The sequence below is a fragment of the Crocodylus porosus genome, unplaced genomic scaffold (genome assembly GCF_001723895.1).
Source record: "Crocodylus porosus isolate Cpor-Errol unplaced genomic scaffold, CroPor_comp1, whole genome shotgun sequence".
NCBI lineage: Eukaryota > Metazoa > Chordata > Crocodylia > Crocodylidae > Crocodylus > Crocodylus porosus.
The window spans coordinates 22,081,190-22,104,111 of NW_017728912.1; the positions used below are offsets into that span (position 1 = coordinate 22,081,190).

Here is a 22,922-nt window from a genome sequence, read left to right on the forward strand (position 1 = left end):
GAGGGCTTCTCTGTCCCAACGTCTTCTACATCGTTTGGGTTTTTTTCAGGCGCCCGCGGCGGCCACCCCGACCTCGTCTCCCCCTCCCCCATGCCGCAGGGGCGCGCCTGAGGGTCCTTCCACAGCGACGTGCCGCGGTGTGAGACGTCATAGGCAGGGGGTTGGAAGGCGCTAGGGCATGACGACACCTGCCAGGCTGCGGAGGGAGGGGTCGGTGCCTGAGGAGGCCGGGAGCTGGAACGCGGCGGCAGCGCGCATGCGCCTCCCTCCCCCTGCAGCTGCAGCAGGTGAAATCAGTGAGAACTTGTATCTTTTTGAAGATTTTTACTACAAAAACCACTCATAATGAACTGTATGGGAAATGCACTGAATCCTGAAAATGCTCCAGCCAAGTAAATATCTCCATTTCCCAGAAGTGGGAACTAAGGGCATAGAAACAATAACTTATTTGTTTAAGGTAAGAAAGTGTGCCTATAACAGTTCTGAACATAACCATGACTTCAAATCATATAACGGCCCATACACCTCAGTCAATGCAATAACCAGTAAAACACAACAATATCACTAATATAATCCCCATTCCCTAATATGAAGTTATAAACCCATGTCTAGGAATGGGTCAAAGTAGATGTGGAACTGTTTCGCAATATTTCTATGATCACTGAACATGCCCACCTTTCTGTATCCTTTTACACACTGGAAAAATATTGCTTAACCTACATGCTGGACTGTGGTGAGAATGAGATATGGATACTTACACTTAGCTGTATAGAATCAGTCATCAAGAATTGAATAGGACCAACCACATGAGCAAGGAGCACCTCAGTCAAGACGAGATAAACCCAAACGAGATAAACCCAAACAAATAGAGATTAATTTTAATCACTGGCACCAGGATTAAGTGGACTTGCTGGGTGATGGACAGTTTTAAAAGGGACAAATTACGGGAAAAATAGAGGGCAGGACAGGAAAGATTCCCATCCTGGAAAATTCTTCCTTAATACATATGATCCACTCAGGCCCCTACATCTCTCAAGGAGAAAGGGAAAGAGAGAGTCTCCAGAGTGCCTCCCAGTTGGGTTAAGAACAGAGACTGTACTGTATGCCCCCAATTCTGCTCCAAAGAACAAGATGCTGCTTTGAGACAGTAACATGGGACCTTGCAGCAGCAGTAGCCCAGGACCAAGAACAGGACTCAATACAGCCAGAAGCTGAGGCCACCAATAGTAGTCCAAAAGATTTTGGGGATGGATCCCATGCCCGTGGTCAGTTGCTTCAGCTGGGACAGGTGACAGAGCGCCTAGAAACGGCAGAACCCCACACATGAGAAATCAACTTGCCTGAAACTTGAATTCCTTTAAGCCAGAATGTTGATCAGATACAGGAAGGGAAAGAGAGCAGCACAGCTATTTCAACAAGCCTCACACATGTGAGTGAAAGACAGGCTATGCGCTAATGCCAAAGGACTTTGGGGGGGACAGCTTCTCACACACCACTGAGACATTCCGAAAACTGTGTCTAAAATTTATTGCATTTAAGAGTGTCCTCTTTTACATTTAATAAAATCTCTTTTTTATTACATGCCAAACTTGTTGCTTCTACACGGGGATGTTATGATCATTCTGAGCACCCACATGTTGTCATAAAATCTTCCCATTTTGGGTGGAGATGACCTTAAGCCAGCATTATTTGTTAGCAGGAATCACTAGAAATTGAACCCTAACAAGGCTACTGCCAAATAAGGGTGGTGTCCAGCAGAAGAGTTACAAACATTTGAAAATATTTGATACACACACATTCTTTGAATCTTTGTAACCACCTCTAGAGAGAAAAGGGTGAAGAATTTGTTACTTATTTATGTATTTATTCAAATATGTAATATACTTTAAAGTGCACACGCATATTGAGAAAAATGTGTATATGAAACAACTCTCCCAGTCAGCAGATCTGTTCAGATCAATAACCACTGCCCCACACAGTGCATGGCTATAGATATAATACAGAGCTGTCTTACAAAACTTAGTAAGAAGCCAGATTTGGTAATATCTGTTACTGGTTCAACTAACTAGTTGAGATGTTAGGCAAGCTTTCTGCTACAAAATGCCCTGCCTGGAGACCTGAGGAAACTTTATGACCAAAAGCTTGTCTAACATCTCTCTCCACCCCCATACCCCCCTCTCCCTGTGCCCCCTGGACGAGCCACGGCTCCATCCTACGCTCTGCCTTGGCAGTGCAGTGCCTGCCCCAGCCCACTCCCTCCTTCACTGTGGGGGGTCTTGATCTGTTCCCCCCTCTGCCCCTTCCCTCACAACAGACTCACCAAATTCACTAGACTTACTCCTGGGCCCTATGCGTGCTGCAGTTGTGCACATATGCATTTATCAGCCACATCAGCCAAAAAAGCTAACTGCCAACACAGTCAATTTTCTTCCTTATATTGGTGCCGTTCCAATGGAACCAATGTATCAGTGCATCTTAACAAGCATAATTCAACATCCTTCTTGCCATCACACACCTTTGAGGAAAATAAACTGCTCCAACTTTTATCCGAGCTAAAATGGACTTTTCCAGCCAGAGAACTGACACCACTTTCCAGCTCTCCTGTATGAATTTCCATTTCTGCCTGGGAGAAACTTTACCTTCTCCTGGGGAAAGGTGTGAGTGCCCGAAAGCTTGCAAAAAACCAAACATTTTGTTTGCAACTGCCTAATTGGTCTAATAAAAGATGTCGCCTGTACCACACTGTCAACAAACCCGATCACTTTCAGTTTCTAATACAGTAACTGAAAGTTGATGTTCAATATCACTTGGAGTCAGACAAATGCCTGAGGAAAGTAGTTGAGCAGTATGGCGTGCACCATAGGGGGCGTTACAAGGCACCATAGCCACCAACTGGAAACTGGTCCTTGGTAGAGCAAGTCCCTACCCTGGACGCTTTCAAGAAACATTTGGATGTTTATCTTGCTGGGACCCCTTGACCCCAGCTGACTTCCCACCATGGGGCAATTGGCTGGACCCCATGATCTTCCAAGGTCCCTTCCACCCCTGATGTCCGTGAAGCCTTTGAACACCTGGAGACGCTGCCACCCCCGCGCTAGAACGTGCCGGTAGCCCCGCCCCCACCTCCCGGCCAATCGCCAACGGCCTCGGGAGCCGCCGTCACCGCGCAGACCACACGTCATACACACCCCCTCCCCCAACGGATTCTTCTGTCTCTTGGTTTCAATTATAGCGGCCCCACTCCCCGCCACCAAGCCCAGAGAAGCCCCGGGCCCGGGCACTTCCGATGCCTCCACCCGCCCCAGGGCTTGCGCCCACGGTAACAGTCACAACCGCCTCCGAGGGCCCAGGCCGGTGGCGCGCATGCGCTGTGGCGACGGGGTCGGCCGGGGCCACGCGAGAAGGCGGCAAGAACTCGGGGGGGCGTAGCGCAACACTCACATGAACCGAGGAGCTGGTACCGCCACCGCGCGCCGCCCGGGAGCGGCAGCCAGAAAAAGGGCCCCGCGCTGCTGGCTGCCTGGTGCCAAGCCTGCCGCCGGAAACCGCTGCGCAACCTGAAGCCCTCCCGTTCTGCTGCATAAGCCACGTTACCGCCACGCGCACACACGCTGCCAAGGCGCGGCAGGGCTGCCGGGAGGGCTTCTCTGTCCCAACGTCTTCTACATCGTTTGGGTTTTTTTCAGGCGCCCGCGGCGGCCACCCCGACCTCGTCTCCCCCTCCCCCATGCCGCAGGGGCGCGCCTGAGGGTCCTTCCACAGCGACGTGCCGCGGTGTGAGACGTCATAGGCAGGGGGTTGGAAGGCGCTAGGGCATGACGACACCTGCCAGGCTGCGGAGGGAGGGGTCGGTGCCTGAGGAGGCCGGGAGCTGGAACGCGGCGGCAGCGCGCATGCGCCTCCCTCCCCCTGCAGCTGCAGCAGGTACCGCGCACCCCTCCAGGGCATCCCCTGGGCGCGGGGCATGGCTGGGCGGCGGGAGTTGGGCGGGGGGAAGCAAGGGTGAAGCCTTTGTTCCTGGTAGAATCCACCCCCAGCCCTTTAGAGGACCTTGTGATCCGGAAAGTGCCCTCTTCGCTGGGGCGAGGCAGGAGGAAGAGCCGCAGATCAGGCAGGGAGCAGAAAGCAAAGCAGGCGGGGAGCAGGAAGCCGATCAGCCAGGGGGTACAACAGCCGACGGGGAAGGGAAGGAAGCAGAAAGCAAATTGGGCAAGGAGCAGGAAACTGGAGCAGCACATGAAGGGTGTGCAGGACAGGGAGCAGGAAGCTGAGCAGGGGAGGAAGCAAAGCAGGCAGGGAGTAAGAAAGCAGAGCAGCAGATCGGCAGGGGAAGAAGCAGAAAGCAAATCAGGCAGGGAGCAGGAAGCCAAGCAGCAGATCAGGCATGGGAGAATGATCAGCGGCGCTTGGGGGAAGTACTGGGTGAGCTTGTGGCAAGCCTGTCAAAAACATTGGTCACCACTGCACTAAGAAGTGGCTGTAAATGGGCAAAGTGATACTTTCCCAACTGCAGACAGAGATCCTGAGTGTGACCTTGTTGCTGTTAGTAGTTTTGTCAAGTAGATGCACGAGAAGGTGGCAGGTGATGTGTGTTCATTTTCCCTGATGCTTCTCTGGAGAATTGTGGAACCTGAGAAGCTGCACATGCCTTCTGCTTCAGGGTCCTAGGGGACTGCAGGAGCAGTGCAGCTATCTGTGAATGAGGATAGCCCCCCAAATCACTGTTGTTCCCTAAGCTTTTCACTACTCCATCATCAAGAGAGTGTTATTTTTGCTGGGGGGTGGGGAATAGAGGGATGGACAAAGCTCAGCAACCTGGAATGAGGGGAAAATTTATCTCGCAACTTAGCAGAGTGGCAGCCCTGTTTAGGATGTAATTGGACCACCCCAGTATGATGTCTTTTGTTTTTCCACTTGGGATGAAACTGACTGATTGTCTCTGGGCCTTGCTTTTGTGCCTAAGCTAGTGTTTCCTGTTTGCTTCTGGCTAATGGTTTCTTGGTCAGTAACAAATCTAGCCTGAGACTTGCAGGCTTGCCAGCAGCACTTTAAGAAGCGAAATCAAAAAAATCTCTCTTCCCCACTCCCTTCCTTCCCCTTTAGCTTCTGAGATTGCATCATGTCTTTTTGGTCCCTGGGTATTTGTAGATGATATCTAAACTGGAGGGGTAACAAAAATAAGGCACTCAACTCTAGAGCTGTCTGGGGCCAGCAAAACGGTTGTTTCTGCTGTAGTGAAAAGAAAATGAGTAGTGAACGTGAGGACCAGGAGAGGAAAACACAAACATCAGTCACATAAAAAAGAAAGAGACATAACTGTGTAGTTGCATGCCATATCTAAATGCGATTGTTTTAATGTTTTATTAACTGGTTTGAAATATTTTTCTTTTAACAAATTGAGATGGCTTTAATTGATGTTAGTGTAAGAAGTGTCCACAAATAATAACCTAAATGTAGTCTGAAATATGAAAATGTCTTTTTCTAAAGACGATAATCAAAACATCTCAGTCCTATGTGCGTCCATTCCAAAAGAAGGCTTTAATAGCTTACTGTTCTGGGAAGGCTACTTCACTGCCTAATGGCAGAATGCAGGCAAACAAGAGAAGCCAGTGTGTACATGCAACACGATTATAAAATTTCCGATTGTGTGCTCTCTCTCTCTCTCTCTCCTCTCCGCTTCCTTCCACTTTAAGTAAGTCTGAAGAGCAGTGGAATCTGTACTACTTTTTGATGGTGCCTGTTTTATACATGAAGGAGATTCTCCACAGTGAAAATAATGGGTGCTTATTGGTGGGGGCTGGGGGAGATAGTTATATTACTACCCTGTGATTTACAGGTCTCCTCCTCCGCTCATTTCTGTGTTAGCTGTGGCCTAACTGTTGGGTTATCCTGTCATCACCAGTGATGATTTAGTATGTGGCTACACTATTCAGCTTTGCTTTTCAGTAAGCACCCAATAAATTACATTTGACACTTGTCAACATCTAATTTTGAAAAATACAGTTCAGAAAATGGGAGTAATAATGTGTTGTATGTGAAATTCAAGGTTACTATGGAAAATTGCAACATTGTCCTGATTGTCGTGGAAATAGCATAACCGAATGTTAAAAGAAGTGGCGTACGCAGTTCATGGTAAGGTGCAAAACTTCTTTTGCTTGTTTGCTGAACCTGTTTTCTGAGGATACAGCAAATATGGTGTTTTCCTTGTACAATAAGGTTATTGCTGTTGATATATAATGATTATTTTTGTTTCAGTCTGCTGAAAATATTTGTTGACAACTAGTTATAATCTGTTCCTCTCCATTCCCTGCTACATTGCTAGCTGTTCTTTATTTGTAAAGGGACTGCTTTTCATGTTGAAGATCTGGGTAGCCAGAAAACTTCTGAGAAGAGAAAATAACTATGTTTGACCACAGTTAAATATTGATCACATTTTCATTCTCCAGGAAAATTTTTACAGTAGGAAGTCCTTGGTTAGAGTTTCAAATGCTGTTTACATCATGATTTTTGAAACTCTTGGTGAGAACTGTTTAGCAGGGCAATATTGTTTCAGTTGAGGTTTATGCTATAATTTTACACTCCATGTAAATGAGTTAAATTTAATGTAAGGTAGTAGTTTAATATGAATGTACCTCTACCTTAAACAATTAAAGCCATCTTACTGCTCTTTTTTTGTCCGAACAGGCTTTTCTGTATCTTTTATACTTGTTTGGTAAGATATTGAATTGAGTGAAATTCAGCCTGTCTGTTAACCATATTTTTATTATGAACACTTGTTTTAAATGAGCTTCCCAAACTGAGGGTTAGTGGTCCATGGAAAGCTAGCTGGTCATGTGATGTTGGTTTTTCTTGCCTGCTTCCAGCTGCTGCATTGTATTAACCACAGCTAAAAATGTATCCTTTCACTACAATAATTTTCCACATTTAATAATTGCTGTAGTTGCAGTCTCAATGTTTATAGGTTTCTGACTCAAGGGTTGAAGTTTTCATTAAGCAGCTTTTATTAAAATGGGGCATACTGTAAATCCATTTCAACCATGACATGCAGTCTTTCACGTAAGGGCATGATGTTCAGTTGTTCTTGGAACTGTTTCTTAGCTATTATTTTAACAGCAGAATTGATTTAGGCTTACTTGGAATGGGAATTTTCCCTGCTTTAAACAAGAAATGGGAATTTGGTGCCTAACTCTTATTAAGTCCTAAATATCCTTGGACGATTTGGGCCTACATGCTTATTATGTTCTCTCTTTCTACTGGGATGGGGACATAGGTGAATTGATTACTTTCACTGGTGGGATTAGTTACCTCAAATTTGCCTGCTTGTGCACCATGTATCTGCTTCATAGGATACAAATGTAAATGCCAGCTATTATGGGGCTAACTCTTCATAACCCATTCAACTTCTGGTTCCCCAGTACACTGCATATGGGAAGGGCGTCCATTGGTTATATATTTTTCAACAAACTACTTATTAAAATGTGTGCATCTAATTGAGTTAGTTTTCAGGTGTCAACTGGCAAGTCAACAGTCTGTGATGGTAGGTGGGTAGGGTGCAGGAGTAGAAACTAATGTGGATACTTTGGTTAGTGTAGGGTTCAAAGTACCTTGCCAAAACTAGAAGCCAGAGGGCAAAGTAGTAAGCAGGCAGATATAAAAGGGATGAGTAGAATGTTCTGCTGCAAAGCTCAGTCCCTCTTCTACTTTGGACTCCTGTTCTGGGATTTGAACCAGGTTGCAGAGAAGGTGCAGAAAAGCTGTTCAGCTCTTGCCATTTCCCAGCAAGTTGCATGTTAAGCTCTGCCTGGTCTTGCTATAGCTTTCCACTGCAGCAAAGACAAAATTGATTGGATTTTTTTTGATTATGTGACCAGAAGGGAGCATTGTGACTGCGTATTTAGTTGGATATAAGATGAGGTTTTCTTCCTCTATTAGCATAGGAGAGAAAAAGCCCCTTGTCTTATTTGCATATGAAGTACAAGGGGGGAGCAGGTGGATACCATGGCTTTGACTCTGGCCCAGACTGGGGCTGAGGGCCAGAGTCAGACTTGCAACAGAAGCCTGCTGCACCCACCTCCCTCCACTTCCCCTCTGTAGCTTTTGTCCCCTCCCTCTCTTCCCCTGAAAATCCCATTTTGTGCTGTTTCCTATTTATTTTCTTAAGATAGCAACTTAAGAGCCTACAATATGTATCTGATTAATTTTGAAGAAGTCAGTTTTAACACATACATTTTATAGCAGAATAAATACTTAATTTTGTCACATGTTTGTACTTTAGGCTTCTTTCTGCTATGTATTATGACTTTATTTGTAATTAAATGAAAATGGCCACATATCTAATTTTTCTTCAGTCTCAATTCAGAACTTCCAGAAAGTAAACTAAACTTCAATAGAAAACTTTTTTTGTCCAAAGATCAGGTTTAAGTGTGTTGATTTAGCCATCATTAGTTTAGCACAACCTACATATCCAGAAAAATTGAAAGCACATGTTCATAGGTGACGTGTGTGTCCATCCTTACTTCAGTGTAGAAGGACACCTTGAGATTTCACTGATTTCAGCTGGAACCTACTGTTGGGAATACAGCTTTAATCAAAGTGAGGAATTCACCAAGGGAAGCTAGGAAGACCATGCTGATAATCTTTTGCTGTGAACAAGGTTGCACTTCTTCAAAAAAACCTAGCTATGTGATTATATTTCTTTTTTAAAAATTGTAATATGCCTTATTTTTTCAGGTATTGCATTCCTCATTGAGAAGTTGCAGGGCAGTATGAAGTCCCTGTGGCTTCAGATTCTGTATTGCTCTGAACCTCCTTTGTTTCATGCAGCTCTTGTGGTAATGGAGAATCCTCAAGGGGCTGAGATTACAGTGGCAGTTAAAGTGCAAAATATGTTTAAATACCTCCCTTTACATCAGTTTCCCCAGGGTTCAGATCCTGAGGGTTCCCTTGCTGTTTCTGTGTTTGTTCCCTGTCCTTTCTTTTGAAGCATCTGTGTTGTTTCCACTTTTCAGAGCATATAGCTGATGCTCTTTCATTGAAGGGCCTGAGATTCATATTTCCTATTGGTTTTATGCACATCTTCCTGAAGGGCTTACATCACAGTGACTTTTTGGGCTGGAGTTAGTGGAACCAGAGGACCATTAGTACTGCTTGTTGCCTGTAGACTTGCTGCAGAGCAACTTGTAAGTGTTCTCCTCTATAATGTATTAAGTACATTGACTTAGGCTAGAGGTCGGCAATATTTTTGGGCGGAGTACCAAAAACACCCGCAGCCTCGACTTGTAAGATTTCAGTGTTCCAAGAGCCCAATCCCTGTTATAGCACTGCAACCCCAGACCCTGCTCCGCAGTCTGCTTTGGGGCACGCGTGCACCCACCACCAGCAACAAGCCAAGCTGGGGCTCCACAGACCCCAGTGTAGCTGCTTTCAGCCTCCTGGCTGCCCGCCACAGCTGGCTCAGGCTCTGGGCAGGCCTCTGCTGCCCACCACAGATCCTGGGCTGCTCCGGGGTCTGCAGAACCCCAGCCCAGCTCATTGCTGGTAGCAGGTGCACACATGCCTTGAGGTGGATGGTGGGAAAGGGGCTGGGACTGTACTGCCAGAACAGGGATTGGGCCCTGTGCAGATTCCCCACTGTCCACCCTGAGGCAAAGCAAAAAAGTTTCCTTACTCTTTCTTTTTCTTTCCACTCATTTCTCTTTAGTCTGTCAAGACAGCATGACTGTAGAGGAAGTCTTGTCATTTGTGGGGAGCACAAATAACTAAGAAAGTTCAATAAACAGTATTTTGAACTTCTGAAAATCTTAATTGTGGGATTCTTGCATGTAGGGGATTAGAAATAAATTTCTCCTTTTTCTTTAAAATCCTGCTGACATACCTTGACAGTGACCTGGTCTTCACTATAAGTCTAAAGTTCTTTTGAATTTCTGAGCACTGCTTACAGCTACCTAGGTTTCCCCACTGTCTTTGACCCCGCCCCACCCCAGCGGGGTTGCAGAATTGTGATGTTGCTTCTGTTTTCCCAGTAAATACTTTTATTGTTTTTATTATGTGCTTCCTATCTTGGTAATATCCATAAGCTGTTAATCATAGCAAATGTCTGCTGTATGTAGGTTTTTAACATGCATTGTTTTTCTGCCCCCTCAGGAACATACTTGCTTGGAAGGATTTAAAGAAAGAACAAAAAATGTTCCCCTTGAAGGATGCTGAGATGGGTGCTTCCACCTTCTTTGCCTCAGCTCTCCCACACGACATTTGCGGAAGCAATGGTCTTCCTTTGACACCCAACTCCATCAAAATTTTGGGGCGCTTCCAAATTCTTAAGACAATCATTCATCCCAGACTTTGTCAGTATGTGGACATTACTAGAGGAAAACATGGTGAGTTCCATGGAAATTTTGTGTGTCTCCATCTAGGTATCTTACAATGGTTTTGCTTAGAACTTTGAAGACAATTATTCTTGTCAAATTTTGCCCTTTTGGCTTGCATCAAAAAACATGAATTGCTTTTTCGTTGCTGTTCTTCTTAAAGTATTAATGCATTTCTGTTCTGACAAACTGCATCAGTGTTTTTTCTAGTCCCCTCCTTTACCCTCCCCACCCCACCAATCCTTACCCCAAACTTTCTGATGCATACATACAAAGCACATGTAGATGGTTTGGCTGTGCATCTTTAATCTAATTATTGTCATACTATCATGCCTTAGATCATTCCTCTTTTATTTCCTATTTACAGTTCCACAGATTCTTTCATGAATTCTGTAAGTTTCTTGTTGTTCACTTGACTTGGAGGTGTCTGTGATTCATTAATTGATCTCTCCCCTCCCTCCGTTCTATTTTAAGCCTTTTTTTTGGGGGGGGGGGTCTTCTGCAATATACAAAAATGTTTTTGACTAAAGGCCAGCCTAAAATTCTCTTCTTAATCTTCAACTTCAGTCAGCTAATTTATGAAGTTCATGTTAATCCTTGAAATGCAAACTAGAAATACTTTACTTTTGTTTACAAGATGATTCATTGTAAACTACTGCATTGTTCACTTACTACACAGCTTTTAAAATATTTATGTTTGTTACTTAATTTGGGCAATGATTATTTATTTAAATATTTTTAGCCAGTATAAATTAGAAACCATTTAAATGATCATCTGAGAAATGATTGTTTCTGTCACTTCTTCAAGGACAAAACCAATGGATAAAGCATTTTTCAAGTGGCTAAGCATATTGTTGTCTGCGTTTTCCCATGACTCATTGAATAAGGTATATCCAGATGAGAGTGGTTTAAAATGGGTGGCTTTTTCCATAGTGTGCTCATGTATTTGGTGCTTCTCTGTGTTTTCCACTGTTGTCTGGTTCTTAAACTGTTCCTTCCATATGTGCTTACCCACTTTGGCTGTGTGAATGTACTCAAGATGTACTACTCAATATTCTGATACTAGCGTAATGCTTGCAATGTAACATTCATTGGTGTTCTTTCCATCTGGTTCAGGTTGTCAGCTTAAATACCATCCTTGCCTGTTTCTTGTTCTAATAGTTGGATCTAACAATCTTTGGTGGAAATTGTTTTAGGAAGCAAATTATGGTTTGTTTGTTTTTTAAAAAAGATTGTCTGTTTCTATTCCCTGAAGACGAGTATTTTATTTGACAGTTGACATAGTTAGAAACTTAATTTGTTTAATAAATAGATCCTTAGAATCACCAAGCTCTTCCTCTCAATACAGTTTTACTCTTAAGAACCTACAACGGGTACACTTAAATCACAGATAAACTAAACAATTTTTGCAGGTTGGCCGCAACATATAAATAGCAAATTCCGCAGATATTCCCTGCCCCTTGGCACTGATTGGCAAAGAGGCCTCCGAAGGGGGAACGGGGTGTGAGCACAGTTGCCATCTTGTCTTCTCCTGTTTGTGCTGCCCTGCTAGCTAACGCCTCGCCAGCCTCGTGGGGAGGGCTGCAGCAGCCGTGAAGACCACTGGCTCCCACAACTTATTTTTATTACATTTTGTGTTTTGTTTTGGGTTTTTTCAATTGATTTTTGTGGACAACCCCGGATTTTGCAGTTCTGCAAAATCCGTGGAATTGCAAATTAATTACATCCTTACCTATAATCCAATGTTGTATTAGGATTTTTGTCAAATTAGTAGAGTTTGCAATATTACCCATTGGGATTTTTTGTGGAGTGTGTGTGTTTTAACTTCTTGTCGGTATAGAAAGTTTGGTGCACAACTGCATTTTAACAATGTGCCTTTAATCCAGATTTGCAAATAGGATTTTAAGAACAATATTGTCTTAGTATTCAAATAAACTAATGTTCCTATGCTTCCTTAGGCAACCATAGGACAACCTGATTAGCAGGGATCCTGATTTTCTCTGATTTAAAAAAAAAAAAAAAAAACAACCCAAATTATCTGATTTTTAAACCTCCAAAATCCATATTTTACCATCATTAAAATGAAATGTCACTCTGTGTGTGTGTGTGTGTATGTGTCAGTTGAACACAATGTATTATTGATATATTTACCATTTGAAACCCTTACCGATGCCTCAGTCATAATAAAATTAAATTCTAAATACTTATATATTTTGGTGTGTGTTACCATGGAAAATTAGCACTTCCCTTACCACCTTCACTCCCCAGGATGCAGGTCCAGCTGTGGCTGTTCCCCTTCCTGATTTGTGGCACTGAGCAACCCTGATATGGCAGTGTGCTGTCCCTGCTACCTCCAGCTGTACTGTGGTGGGGCAGCTGTTAGGGCTATGAGACCCAGCAGCTGCATTGTGCCTGCTCCTGGCCCCACAGGTGCTAGCTACAGCTGCTAGCGGTGTCCAAGGCCTGGCTGCTGTGTACAAGAAGCAGTGGCTGCTGCAGCCAGAGCAGAGGGAGGAGCATGGAGCCTGGGCCCCTTCCCGTGAACAATAGGGCCAGAGCAGAGCCTGGCGGGGAGGGGAGAAGCATGTGGGCTGCTTGCTGTAGGACTTAAACCTCCCCAACCTGCTGCCCTCCCCCCTGGGGGCCTCTGCAGGGCGGGGAGACTTAGTGTTACTGTCACTGCCAGGAGCCTCATACCAGCCACATGGCTATGGCAAGGCTCCCCATGCCCACCTGGCAGCAGCAGGGGTAGCAGTGGCATGGAGTTGTGTGTCATTCCCTGTCCCGCTGCTGCCAGGCGGACAGGGGGCACCTTACCTTGGCATGGCTGGCATGGGGCTTCTAGCAGCAGTGGCAATAGCACTGAGTTTCCTTGCCCCAGCCCACCCTCCTGTACCATGTCTTGCCTACTGGGCCACAGAGGCAGCTCCTACCCAGTGCCGGCCCAGCCAGGCTGAAGCCTTCTGCCCCACTGTCTGTGCAAAAATCATGAGGCACACATGCCCTTTGCCCCCATACCCCTCCAATGCATTGCCAGTGGGCCTGCTTGGATGGTCCCCAAGCCCTGGCTCCCTGCCTCCCCCTGTCCCATGGACTTACTTTTATTCAGCTGCTGGGGCTGCTCCAACCACCCTGTCTGGCTGTATTGCTGGCCGTGTGTATATGCATGCACGCACACATGTGGCGTCCCCTGCCTCCAGTCACATTCCCCGCAGCTCCTTGCAGCCTGGAACAGCCAGCCTTCAAGGGGGAATGTGCAGTTTCCCACTTCAAAGGGAAAAATCTTGATTTTTATTTTTTTTTTTTAATTTTTTTTTGATTTTTATTTTTTTCCATGCAAAATAGAAAACCCCAGATCCCTGCTGATTAGTACTACATGATGAACAGTTGTGTGGTGCTACACATACAGGGCACTTTTACATTTGCTCTGGGAATGGGGGTGCTCTTTAACTGTGGTGGCTCAGAGAGCTGTTCTAATTAAAGCACCTCAGCATCTTGTGTATTGGCGTCCCTGTGCTTTAAAATGACAGTGGGGGGCAATTGAACTAAAGCTCATTAAATGAGCTTTATTTCAAGTGCTCCCACCAAAATTTTGAAGTGCAGAGATGCTGATACATGAAATGCAAGGGGCTACTGGAGCACAGTAATTGCCACACTCCAGCAGACTCGGTTAATCGAGTCTGCTCTGATATGCTGTACTTGCAGTGAGTCAGAGCAGCCTCCATGTTTGTCTACAGGCAGCCAAAGTTACCAAAATGGTTTCCCAATCTGGTGGGAAAGATTCATAGAAGTTGCTCAGAGTAATTCCAAAGCTGTTTCCAGGACTGGACAAGGTTTTACTTTTACATTCACCTGTCTGTAATTGCAGTTATTCTTTCCTTCCTCATAAGCAATATCATCATAATGCAGTGCTGCTCAACCTTCTGACTCTGTGAGCCAAATGAGTGGTATGAGACTGACCCCAGCCTGTGAGATCTGTCTGTGAGCTGGATTCAGAATGGGGTCAATCCATAGGTATGATTAGGTACACCAGCCTGGCCCTGTGCACTGGACTAGCTCTGGAGCAATCCCACATATCAACTCATTGCCATGCACTGGATACGGCCATAGAGTGACCTTGTGAACTAGTACGATCCAGCACATGGGACAGTATCATCTGGCCCACAAGGCTCCCTACAGGTCTGGAAATTTGGCAGGAGAGTGGTAGCAGTGTTAATTGTCTCTGGAAGCTGTGACAATTGATGCTGCTCCACCATCCCTGCCACCAAGTTTCCAGACCTATGGGGAACCCCATTGTTGGTAACCTGGCTCTGTGGGCCAGATTCAGCTTCTAGGTTGGAGGGTTGCACTAGGCCTGTGCAAAACGGCTAGTATTCACTTTGGATTCGGATTCTGCTGACTTTTTTTTTTTTTTTCAGGGGTCAGTTATTCGATTCAGTGATTCAAATCACTGTCCCAAATTGATTTGGCCAAATCTGATTAGGAGATTTGGCCGCCACCGAATTAGCAGAATCTCTGAATCGAATAGGCCCCATTCCCTACCCACTCTCCCAGCCCCGTCAATGGCTGCTCCACCCAGGCCCAGCATCCCAGCGCTTTAAATAAATAAAAAATCCTCACACTCACCAGCTCCTGCCAAGTGGCGGGGGAACAATCCCTGCTGCCCCCTACTGTCCCGTGCTGTGTGGAGGGCTCTGCCACAAACCCCCATAGGCTGTGACAGCCTCTGCTACAGCCATTGAGGGGCTTTTTTTTTTTTTTTTTTTTTTTTTAAGTGCCAGGACACTGGGGCCAGGCGGGGCTGGGAGAGCAGTCGGGGAGGGGGAGGAACTGGGGGAGGAGGCAGCGGATGGGGCCTCACGGGGGTACCCCCCATGGTCCCCACCCCCGACTTATAATCACGGAATCTGGGTCTGGCTCCCTGCGGTGGCAAGTGGGGACTGCCCGAGTATCCAAATCTTTTCCGAATTAATTCAGAGGCTTCGGATTGATTTGGAGCTTTTTATTGGTCTCCTACTTTTTTTGAGTCCTTTTACTGGCTATTTTGATTTGGAGATTAGGCTGCTGAATCTCCTCCAAATTGAATCAGCAACCGAAGCTTCGCACAGCCCTAGTGGGCACCATTGTTATGATGTATGGTATGTTGTCATTGATGGGTTTAGTGTCTGAGTAAATAAACACCTAGCATAACTCCACTTTCCTAAAACTTATAAGCATCTAATTGAAGCTTCTCCTAGAAAATCCAGCATGCTTTTCAGAGCTGTGGTAAACTGTTCTGATCAGTGTTTCTTGTTTGTTTGCTTAGACCAGTTCATGTTTTGGCATCAAATTTACCTCATATTTTTAGTTCATGCTGTGCAGAATACAGCTCTCATCTCATCACTCAAAATGTTATTTACATGTCTATTAACTGTTTTCACATGCAAAGCTAGCTCACAAATCAGGATTCAGCTGTTTTCTATTCAGAAGTGATTCAAGATGATCTTATTTCCTTGGGAGCTCAAAAGGAACGGAGTGCACAGTTGGCACAAAATGCCCTCTGCCTTGGACTGGTAGTTTTTAAAGACAGCACTAACAACATTCGCCCTTTATAAAAGCTTATATAGGCTGTAACTGCCTAGCTAATTACAGAATCTGCCAAAAGGTAGTAGTTGGTAAATTCTGCCCTCCCGCCTAACCCTTCCACTTTGAAAGAGAGATTGTTGAATGTAAACCAACTGTGGTGGTGTCCGGATCACTACGCTTCTTGGCCTCTAGATCAAGTGTAATTGTATATAGCATCATGAGCTTTACTGACTATTTTGGAATCGGTGGCATAAAGTATTTTCACTCACATGTTAGATATAAACGTTTTCAGGATAAAGTTATCAAATCTGTTGATCATCAAGGCAGAAAAAAATGAAGATATTGTACTTCTTAATGAAGATACTAATAGACTAAGAGGTAAATAAATGCTTCCAAGTTTAAACTGGCAGTAGCTTACTAAAGTAATATGGTAGCGAAACTGACATTGTAATACTTAAAGCAATGGTAAAGCACTCCATGGTCAAAGTTTCTGGATATAGTAGCTAATGTTTGTAGGGAGAAAAATCTGCAAACTAAATCTAGAAGTGAAGGTAGTAAAATTCAGTGAACTCTGGAAAGATACTTTTCTCCTCTTCTCATACTGTTGGAAGGTAAGGTATCAGAAAATTCACTATACAGCCATCCCAATGTAAGTGGTGCTCTTAGTTTCCCAAGAACTGTTTAGCAATTGAGATGATGGCAAATTCTTGGTACCTTAAATTTAATATGTGAATATTTGGGGGTAGGGCAGGAAATGTGACCTACAGGGAAAAAAATATTTTTTTTCTTGCATTTTGTATTTAATTTGTAAATCATTCTGAAGGAAGTACTTATTTAATAACGTAGCTATATATCTGGTGGATGACAAGATGCTGTATAATAGTTTAAATAAAGTGGCTGTTAAAATATTTGGGGTAAAGCCATGTGTCTGGATTTGTAAATTTGCTTTTGGTATATTCTTTTAATCAGAGAGGCTGGTGGTGGCAGCTGAACACTGTGAAAAGAGTTTGGAAGATTTGCTACGAGATGGGAAACCTGTGAGGTATGATATCAAACTTAATGAACCCACTAACAAAAAGGTTTAGATATTTTCAGTGACCAAGTCCAGGCACGTTGAAGAAAATGTAACTGCTTTTATAGTTCAGCATGAATTCAATTTTATGTTGCTCAGTGTTTGAATGTCTTCCTACTGCCAAACAAATAACTACTTTTTTCTTATAAGTTTGGGGGGGAGGGGTATTTAAAGCTAAAATAGGGTTTTTTGGACACTGAATGTTGTAAAACTTGTGCATTTTAGGTCTTTTTAGTAGTATTGAGCTCAACAGGAATTGAAGTTTAAAGGTTATTTGGTTTCATGAAATATGGCAATTGATGTTTAATTTTTTTAGATGAAAATATCACTTTTTCAGTAGGGAAAATAATGAAGTGTAGATACTGAAATCACTGTTGCTTGTTATGATACGTAAAGTTAGCTGATCTTTTATTTTTAAAAATGTATTTGTTGAACAAGTTTGAAAAATACTAATTTGATGTAAAGAAATACAAGAGAAGAGATTACTTGTTATTGTACCAAAAATATTGAGTAAGTATAGATCATTCTCATAATGAAAACATTATCACAAGTGCTAAACTTCCAGGATTTTTTTTTAAGTTATTGCTACTGCAAATTTTGGCAACATCTTCCTTCAATGAGAGATTCAGGATATTTATGTAGTCACAACCTTGAGCCACTGGCATTATGATCGACTTGTTCCTTTTCTCTCTAAACCACAGCATTATAGTTATTCACTGAAGTCCCAGGATAAAACTCGGAGAATATAGATTTAACACTCGAACAGTGCTTAGTTGCTCCAAGAAGGCTTGTTAAAGTTTATTTCATTATCAAGTTGAATCAGGATTTTAGCAATTTAAAACCTTGTGGTGCAAAGTCTTCCGTTTCCCTCTATCCCCTAAATCCTCAGCCTTTTGGTCTTGAAGGCAGTTAGAAAAGACGGACTGATCTTGGGTAACCAGTGTCTTTCCTTCTACGTGAGAAATGCCTGGACAATATTCCATTTCTCTTATTCTTTAGAGTTCAAATTCAGTGTAAGATTTACCTTATTAATTCTGTGTGAAAAAATGGCTTTTAGAGACTCTAGATATTTTAATTCCTACATATCCTTATTCTGTTATTAAGGTTGTACTGTTAAGCAGTGATGATCAGCATTAACACTTGTCCCAAAATCTGTTCTTTGTACATTCTGATATAAATTACAATGCAGTACTTGCATAACTTTGAGGGAGTTGTAAATGGTTATAAAGGTTATTTATTGCAGTACAATTCTTCAAGATCAAAGAGAAGTGTTAACCACACACAACATTCACTCGAGCACTTCGCCCTTTCTGGCCGTTCGGATGCAGCTGCCTCCTTCCGAGTCAACTGCTTGCCTTCCAGTAAGATGCGTTGAAAGGTTGGCAGGGATTCTCTCCTGCCACGTCTTGTTGTTACTGGTTATTGCTGGGAGGATGTTCTTGAATCCTGCCTCTCCTGTTCCCTTCTTTCAGCTGTCTTGCCTGGACTTCTGTTTCAGGGCTCCACCTCCCCTACACCCCGCCTTACACCAACCAAAGATGTTGCTTCTTGACCAAGGCTAAGACAAAGTCTGCCAGCCACAGTAGGGGCCTTAGTCCTTACCTCATCAAAGCCCTTCTCAGATGGTGTACTCTCCTAGTTCAGGCTTTACGTCAGCCTGGTTTGCCTTACTATTTGCCCCAGGATGCCTTACTCCCAGGCGCTCTCCCTTTTCCTCCCAATGGTTACTTACAGTTTCAGACTCCTTCCTTCTTTCTCTTCTCATGGATCCACCGCTGTCCCAGTCTATACCAGCTGTATCCAGGCTCCACAGTTTTATGCAAGGTAAGGATTCAGGTGCCACCAAGCCAGCTTCAGCAAGGCATTCCCGCTCCTGGGGTTGCCACCACTCGCCTCTGCCAGGGCAGTCATTCATTTGTGGCTGCTCCTGGCCCTCTGGAGGACTCGTGTCCAGTCCTTCTTGAATGTCCGGCCAGTGGGGTTTTTTATTCCCCTCTCCGAGGGTCACTGGAAAACCAGCATTAACACGCAGCCATAAAGCATGGCCACATCAGTGCATCCAAATGCACCGGCTCTCCTGTGGCACTCTGTGGCCACTTCTATTCTCCTCCCTCCAGTTTTGATGCGGCTTGCCTTCCTGTGGCAGCCTCTTCCCTGCTGCACCTTTTAATCCTAGGCGGCATCCTGCAGTCTGTGCGTCCCTCTCTCCTCTCAGCTTGGAGGTAGGTTTTGATCTGCAGCGACATCCCTGCCACAAAAAGGCTAGAGTGTGTGTGTGTGTGTGTGTGTGAGATGGTTTTTATGAACCAACTCTCTCCACTGCTACAACAGTGTACAACCACCCACAATGAGCCCATCAGAATCCATGGATCCTACATATGCCTATCCTGAAATGTGATACATCTGATTCAGGGCACCAAAAGCCTTCATGCAAACTGTGTGGTTGAAACTAGGCTAAAGTTACATACCAGGATGAATGATCGCGAGAAAAATATTACAGACAGATACTCGAACACATGCAGGAGAACACTTTTCACAGAACAACTTACTTTCTAGTCTTGCTATCCTTGTGCTCAAGGGGAAATATACAAAACATTTTCAAAAGACTAGCTGGGAACAAAAATTGGTAAGTTGGCTATTGCGTTCAGGACCTCAACTATGCACACATACATAGGGGCCTAATATACAAGCTAATAAAGTTGATAGTAATCTTTTTAGTGGGTTTTGGTTTGAGCCCATAACCTACAAAGCTCTTCATATCAATTGAGCAGTAAAAGTGCCTTTCTTCCCTCGCTCCATTACACACCTCTCCTGTCATCAATAGAAGCTTTCTTCTAAGATGAGAGCTTTGGTGTAAGATGCTTGTTGCTTCTTGACCAGTCTTGGAAAATACGCACTTCTGGTATTTTTACTAGTTGTGACTTGACATAATAAAAGATTCCCATTCCAAGGCTCTCTAGGGACCCTTAGTAGTTTTACAGGTTTACCACTCAGTATTAATATTATCCTTCAGCAAATTTAGCTATGTGGTTAAAGCAAGAAAAAAATGTCCTTTTTGGAGTGATGAGGAAGGCAGTTTAAGCAAAGTTATTTCTTGTCAGTAAAGACTAATTTTATTTGTATTCATAACTTCAGCCATTTTTGTCTCTGCCAAGAAAATAATGTTTTGTTTTTAAACAGGGTGAGAAGAAACATGGTGGTTGGATGGGATTTTTATTTAAGATAGAAATGCTGAACGGCTTCTGCAATATTAATTTAAAAATCAGTATATGTATTTCAGAGCTAATTTTCAAAAACAAAATCTTTGATAAAGTAGCTCTTCTGTCCTCTCTGAAGCAGTCACCAATGCTTCAGCCGTGCTAGTTTCATTTGGAGCAGTAGCTAGAAGCTGTATTTCTCTTCAAGAAAAGTCTTTTTTTTTCCAGTGAGACTAGGACACATTTTCCCTTCCTTTTCAGCTGATTAAAATGGACATTTGTTTCTTTTGTGAGACATGTCAATGGTCAGAAGTAGTTTGGACAGGACCAATTCCCAGTTACGTTATCTGATCCATCTATGTCACTTAAGCTTTGTAAAGAACTATTTGGCTTCTTCCGTGTATTTTAATTGCATTAGTCCATGATACCAGAGCTGGTGTGCATGCTATTGTAATTAATGTTATAAACTGTTTATGGAATGGAAAAAACTGTTCTTATGGTTTCTAAATTAATTCTTCCTACACTTGCCAGAAACCAAGTTCTTTGCACCTGTAAGTTGATGTAAAGTCAGCAGGAAATCTTCTATTAGTTTTAGTGTTGAAATTCAAGACATACCACTGAGGACTGTCCATTCTTCTGTGCATATTGCAAAACAGGCTGTTCAACTGTCTGGTGGTTATTTTGCAGTTAGTGTTCTCTAAAGCCATGCATCATTTATGTCTCACATTACTTACTGTATGGTTTATATCTAGGAATGAGAACAAGTACACAAGAACATACCTTGAACTTTAAGTTAATTTTTCTCAAAATCTGACCGGGAAGCATGAGTAGGTTCGTGAGAACCAACAATTTTTAGGCCTGAATATTAGAAAGCATATAAGGTAATGAGTACACTTGGATAAATTGTTATATGGTAACAAAATACAAAAATTGCCAGAAATATCATGTCCCCTGTTAATTTAGTTAAGCTTAATTTGTGTGGTAGTATAGGGTCAGATCTTCAGCTTCTGAGTAGGACTGATGACCTGCTAGATTCTAGTGCATAGTGAGAGAAAAGAAAGGAGAGAACGTGCCCCTTCACATTTTTTTGGAGCTCTTAAGTTTCCTTTGCGTATGCTCTGAAGTGAATGCAGCCTGTAGAGTTGCAGGAAAAGTTGAAAATAAGCAGTCTTCTCTCTTCAGGCTTCCTTGGTTTACCTTGAATGGAGAGACATAGTTAGCTATGTTAGTGTAAAGTCATTGAATCATAGTGAAGTTGGGTTAGAAGGGACCTCCAGTGTCTTATCTAAGGCAGGATCATCCCTATTCAAATCATCCTATACAAATCCATAATCTAAACTCTTAGTAAAACTACTGTCACACTGACACAGCCTCCTAACTTGCCACAAGTAAAGCCGAGTAACCAACATCCTACTTCTATAAAAGGTTGTTAATATATGCTTGAGAGATCCCATGTAGAAGGCCCTGATCCCTGCTACAGAGGAAGGTAAAACCTTGCCCACAATCCATACCAATATGACTATGGGGTAAAAGTCCTTAAGTAGAAGGCAGGATAGATTTGCCACCTTTATAGTCTAGACAAAGTAAGTGTGTGTGAAATATACACATCATGGATATTGATGTATAGATACCACAATCTTTTGAGCTGAAGCTCTCTTCATAAGATGCTGGGAAAGGATGTGCAGCACAGGTTGTCCACACTCACCCCAGCCCCTGCTGCAGTGGCCCCGGGAGCAGTCAGTGCCACCTGCTTGCTGTGCTGTGCCCCATGTCCCCTGGGCCTCTGCTTGTCCCCACTCACCCCAGCCCCTGCTGCAGCGGCCCTGGGAGTAGCTGATGCCAGCTGCCTGCACCATGACATGGCGCAGCCCAGAGGCTGGGGTGAGTGGGGACAAGTGGAGCCCTGGGGGGTTCGGGACATAAAGCAGCGCAGCCCAGTGACTCCCAGAGCAGCTGCAGCAGGGTGTGGAATGACTGGGGCCCAGCCCCATGGACCTTTCCCCTCCTCTCGCAGGCTTACCTGCTTGTGGGAGTGCGGAGCACACCTATGCCAATCGCATAAGAGTGAATTTACCTCACGTATAATGAATTTGGGGTATAAAAAGGGTCATCACGTAAGAGCAAATTTGCATATACAGAACCTGCTTAAAGCAAGGGAAGCCTGTAGCATTTCGATGGAAATGCTTTTGTGAAGCCATACAGAAATATGGTAACAGTAACACCAGTTGTTAGCTGTAGTAGTGGTGCCTGTTGGCAGCTATTGATGTATAATCCTGTGACTGGCAATTTATTGTGGTGCATATGAGTAGCTATCTTTCTTTCTTACTCCGTTTCTTCATCCATTTCACCGTCTTGACGCACAAACAAACATTATTCAAGTTACCCATTCAGTTCCCTGAAACATGTAATTGATTTGTGGAGGTTGCTGTCTCCTTGCCTACAAAAAAGAATTAATGACATTAAAAGATGGGCAACTTTAAAAAAAATAAATTTAGCAGTTTTAGAACTGTTCTGTTGGGACGTACTTCCAGACTGTTTGAAAGGAGCTATATGTACCACTCCTTGTTGTAAAATTAATTGTATAGTCTTTACTTTCATGTTATACTTGGAGTGTGTTCTTCCTTTTGAAGTTGGCCTGCACTTGTGTTCTTATTGAGTGTGCCAGCAAATGTAGAATGCAGACATTTCACAGACTTCTGGTACCTACTGTAGACATTCTGGTCT

General features: G+C 43.7%; 1 protein-coding gene across 5 annotated transcripts in view; it reads left to right on the plus strand.

Annotated features, from left to right (window-relative positions):
• Positions 1–252: 252 nt before the first annotated feature.
• TBCK (TBC1 domain containing kinase) overlaps positions 253–22,922 on the plus strand; it is a 177,069-nt gene continuing 154,399 nt past the window's right edge. For 4 of the 5 annotated variants that reach the window (XM_019534143.1, XM_019534144.1, XM_019534140.1 and 1 more), the window contains exons 1-3: positions 253–287; positions 10,144–10,376; positions 16,899–16,971. In XM_019534143.1, coding sequence (XP_019389688.1) covers positions 10,184–10,376; positions 16,899–16,971 — 266 coding nt within the window. In that variant the 5' untranslated portion in view covers positions 253–287; positions 10,144–10,183. Of the gene's footprint in view, positions 288–7,698; positions 8,654–10,143; positions 10,377–16,898; positions 16,972–22,922 lie in introns of those variants that run through there. The other variant, XM_019534142.1, reaches the window with a different exon arrangement.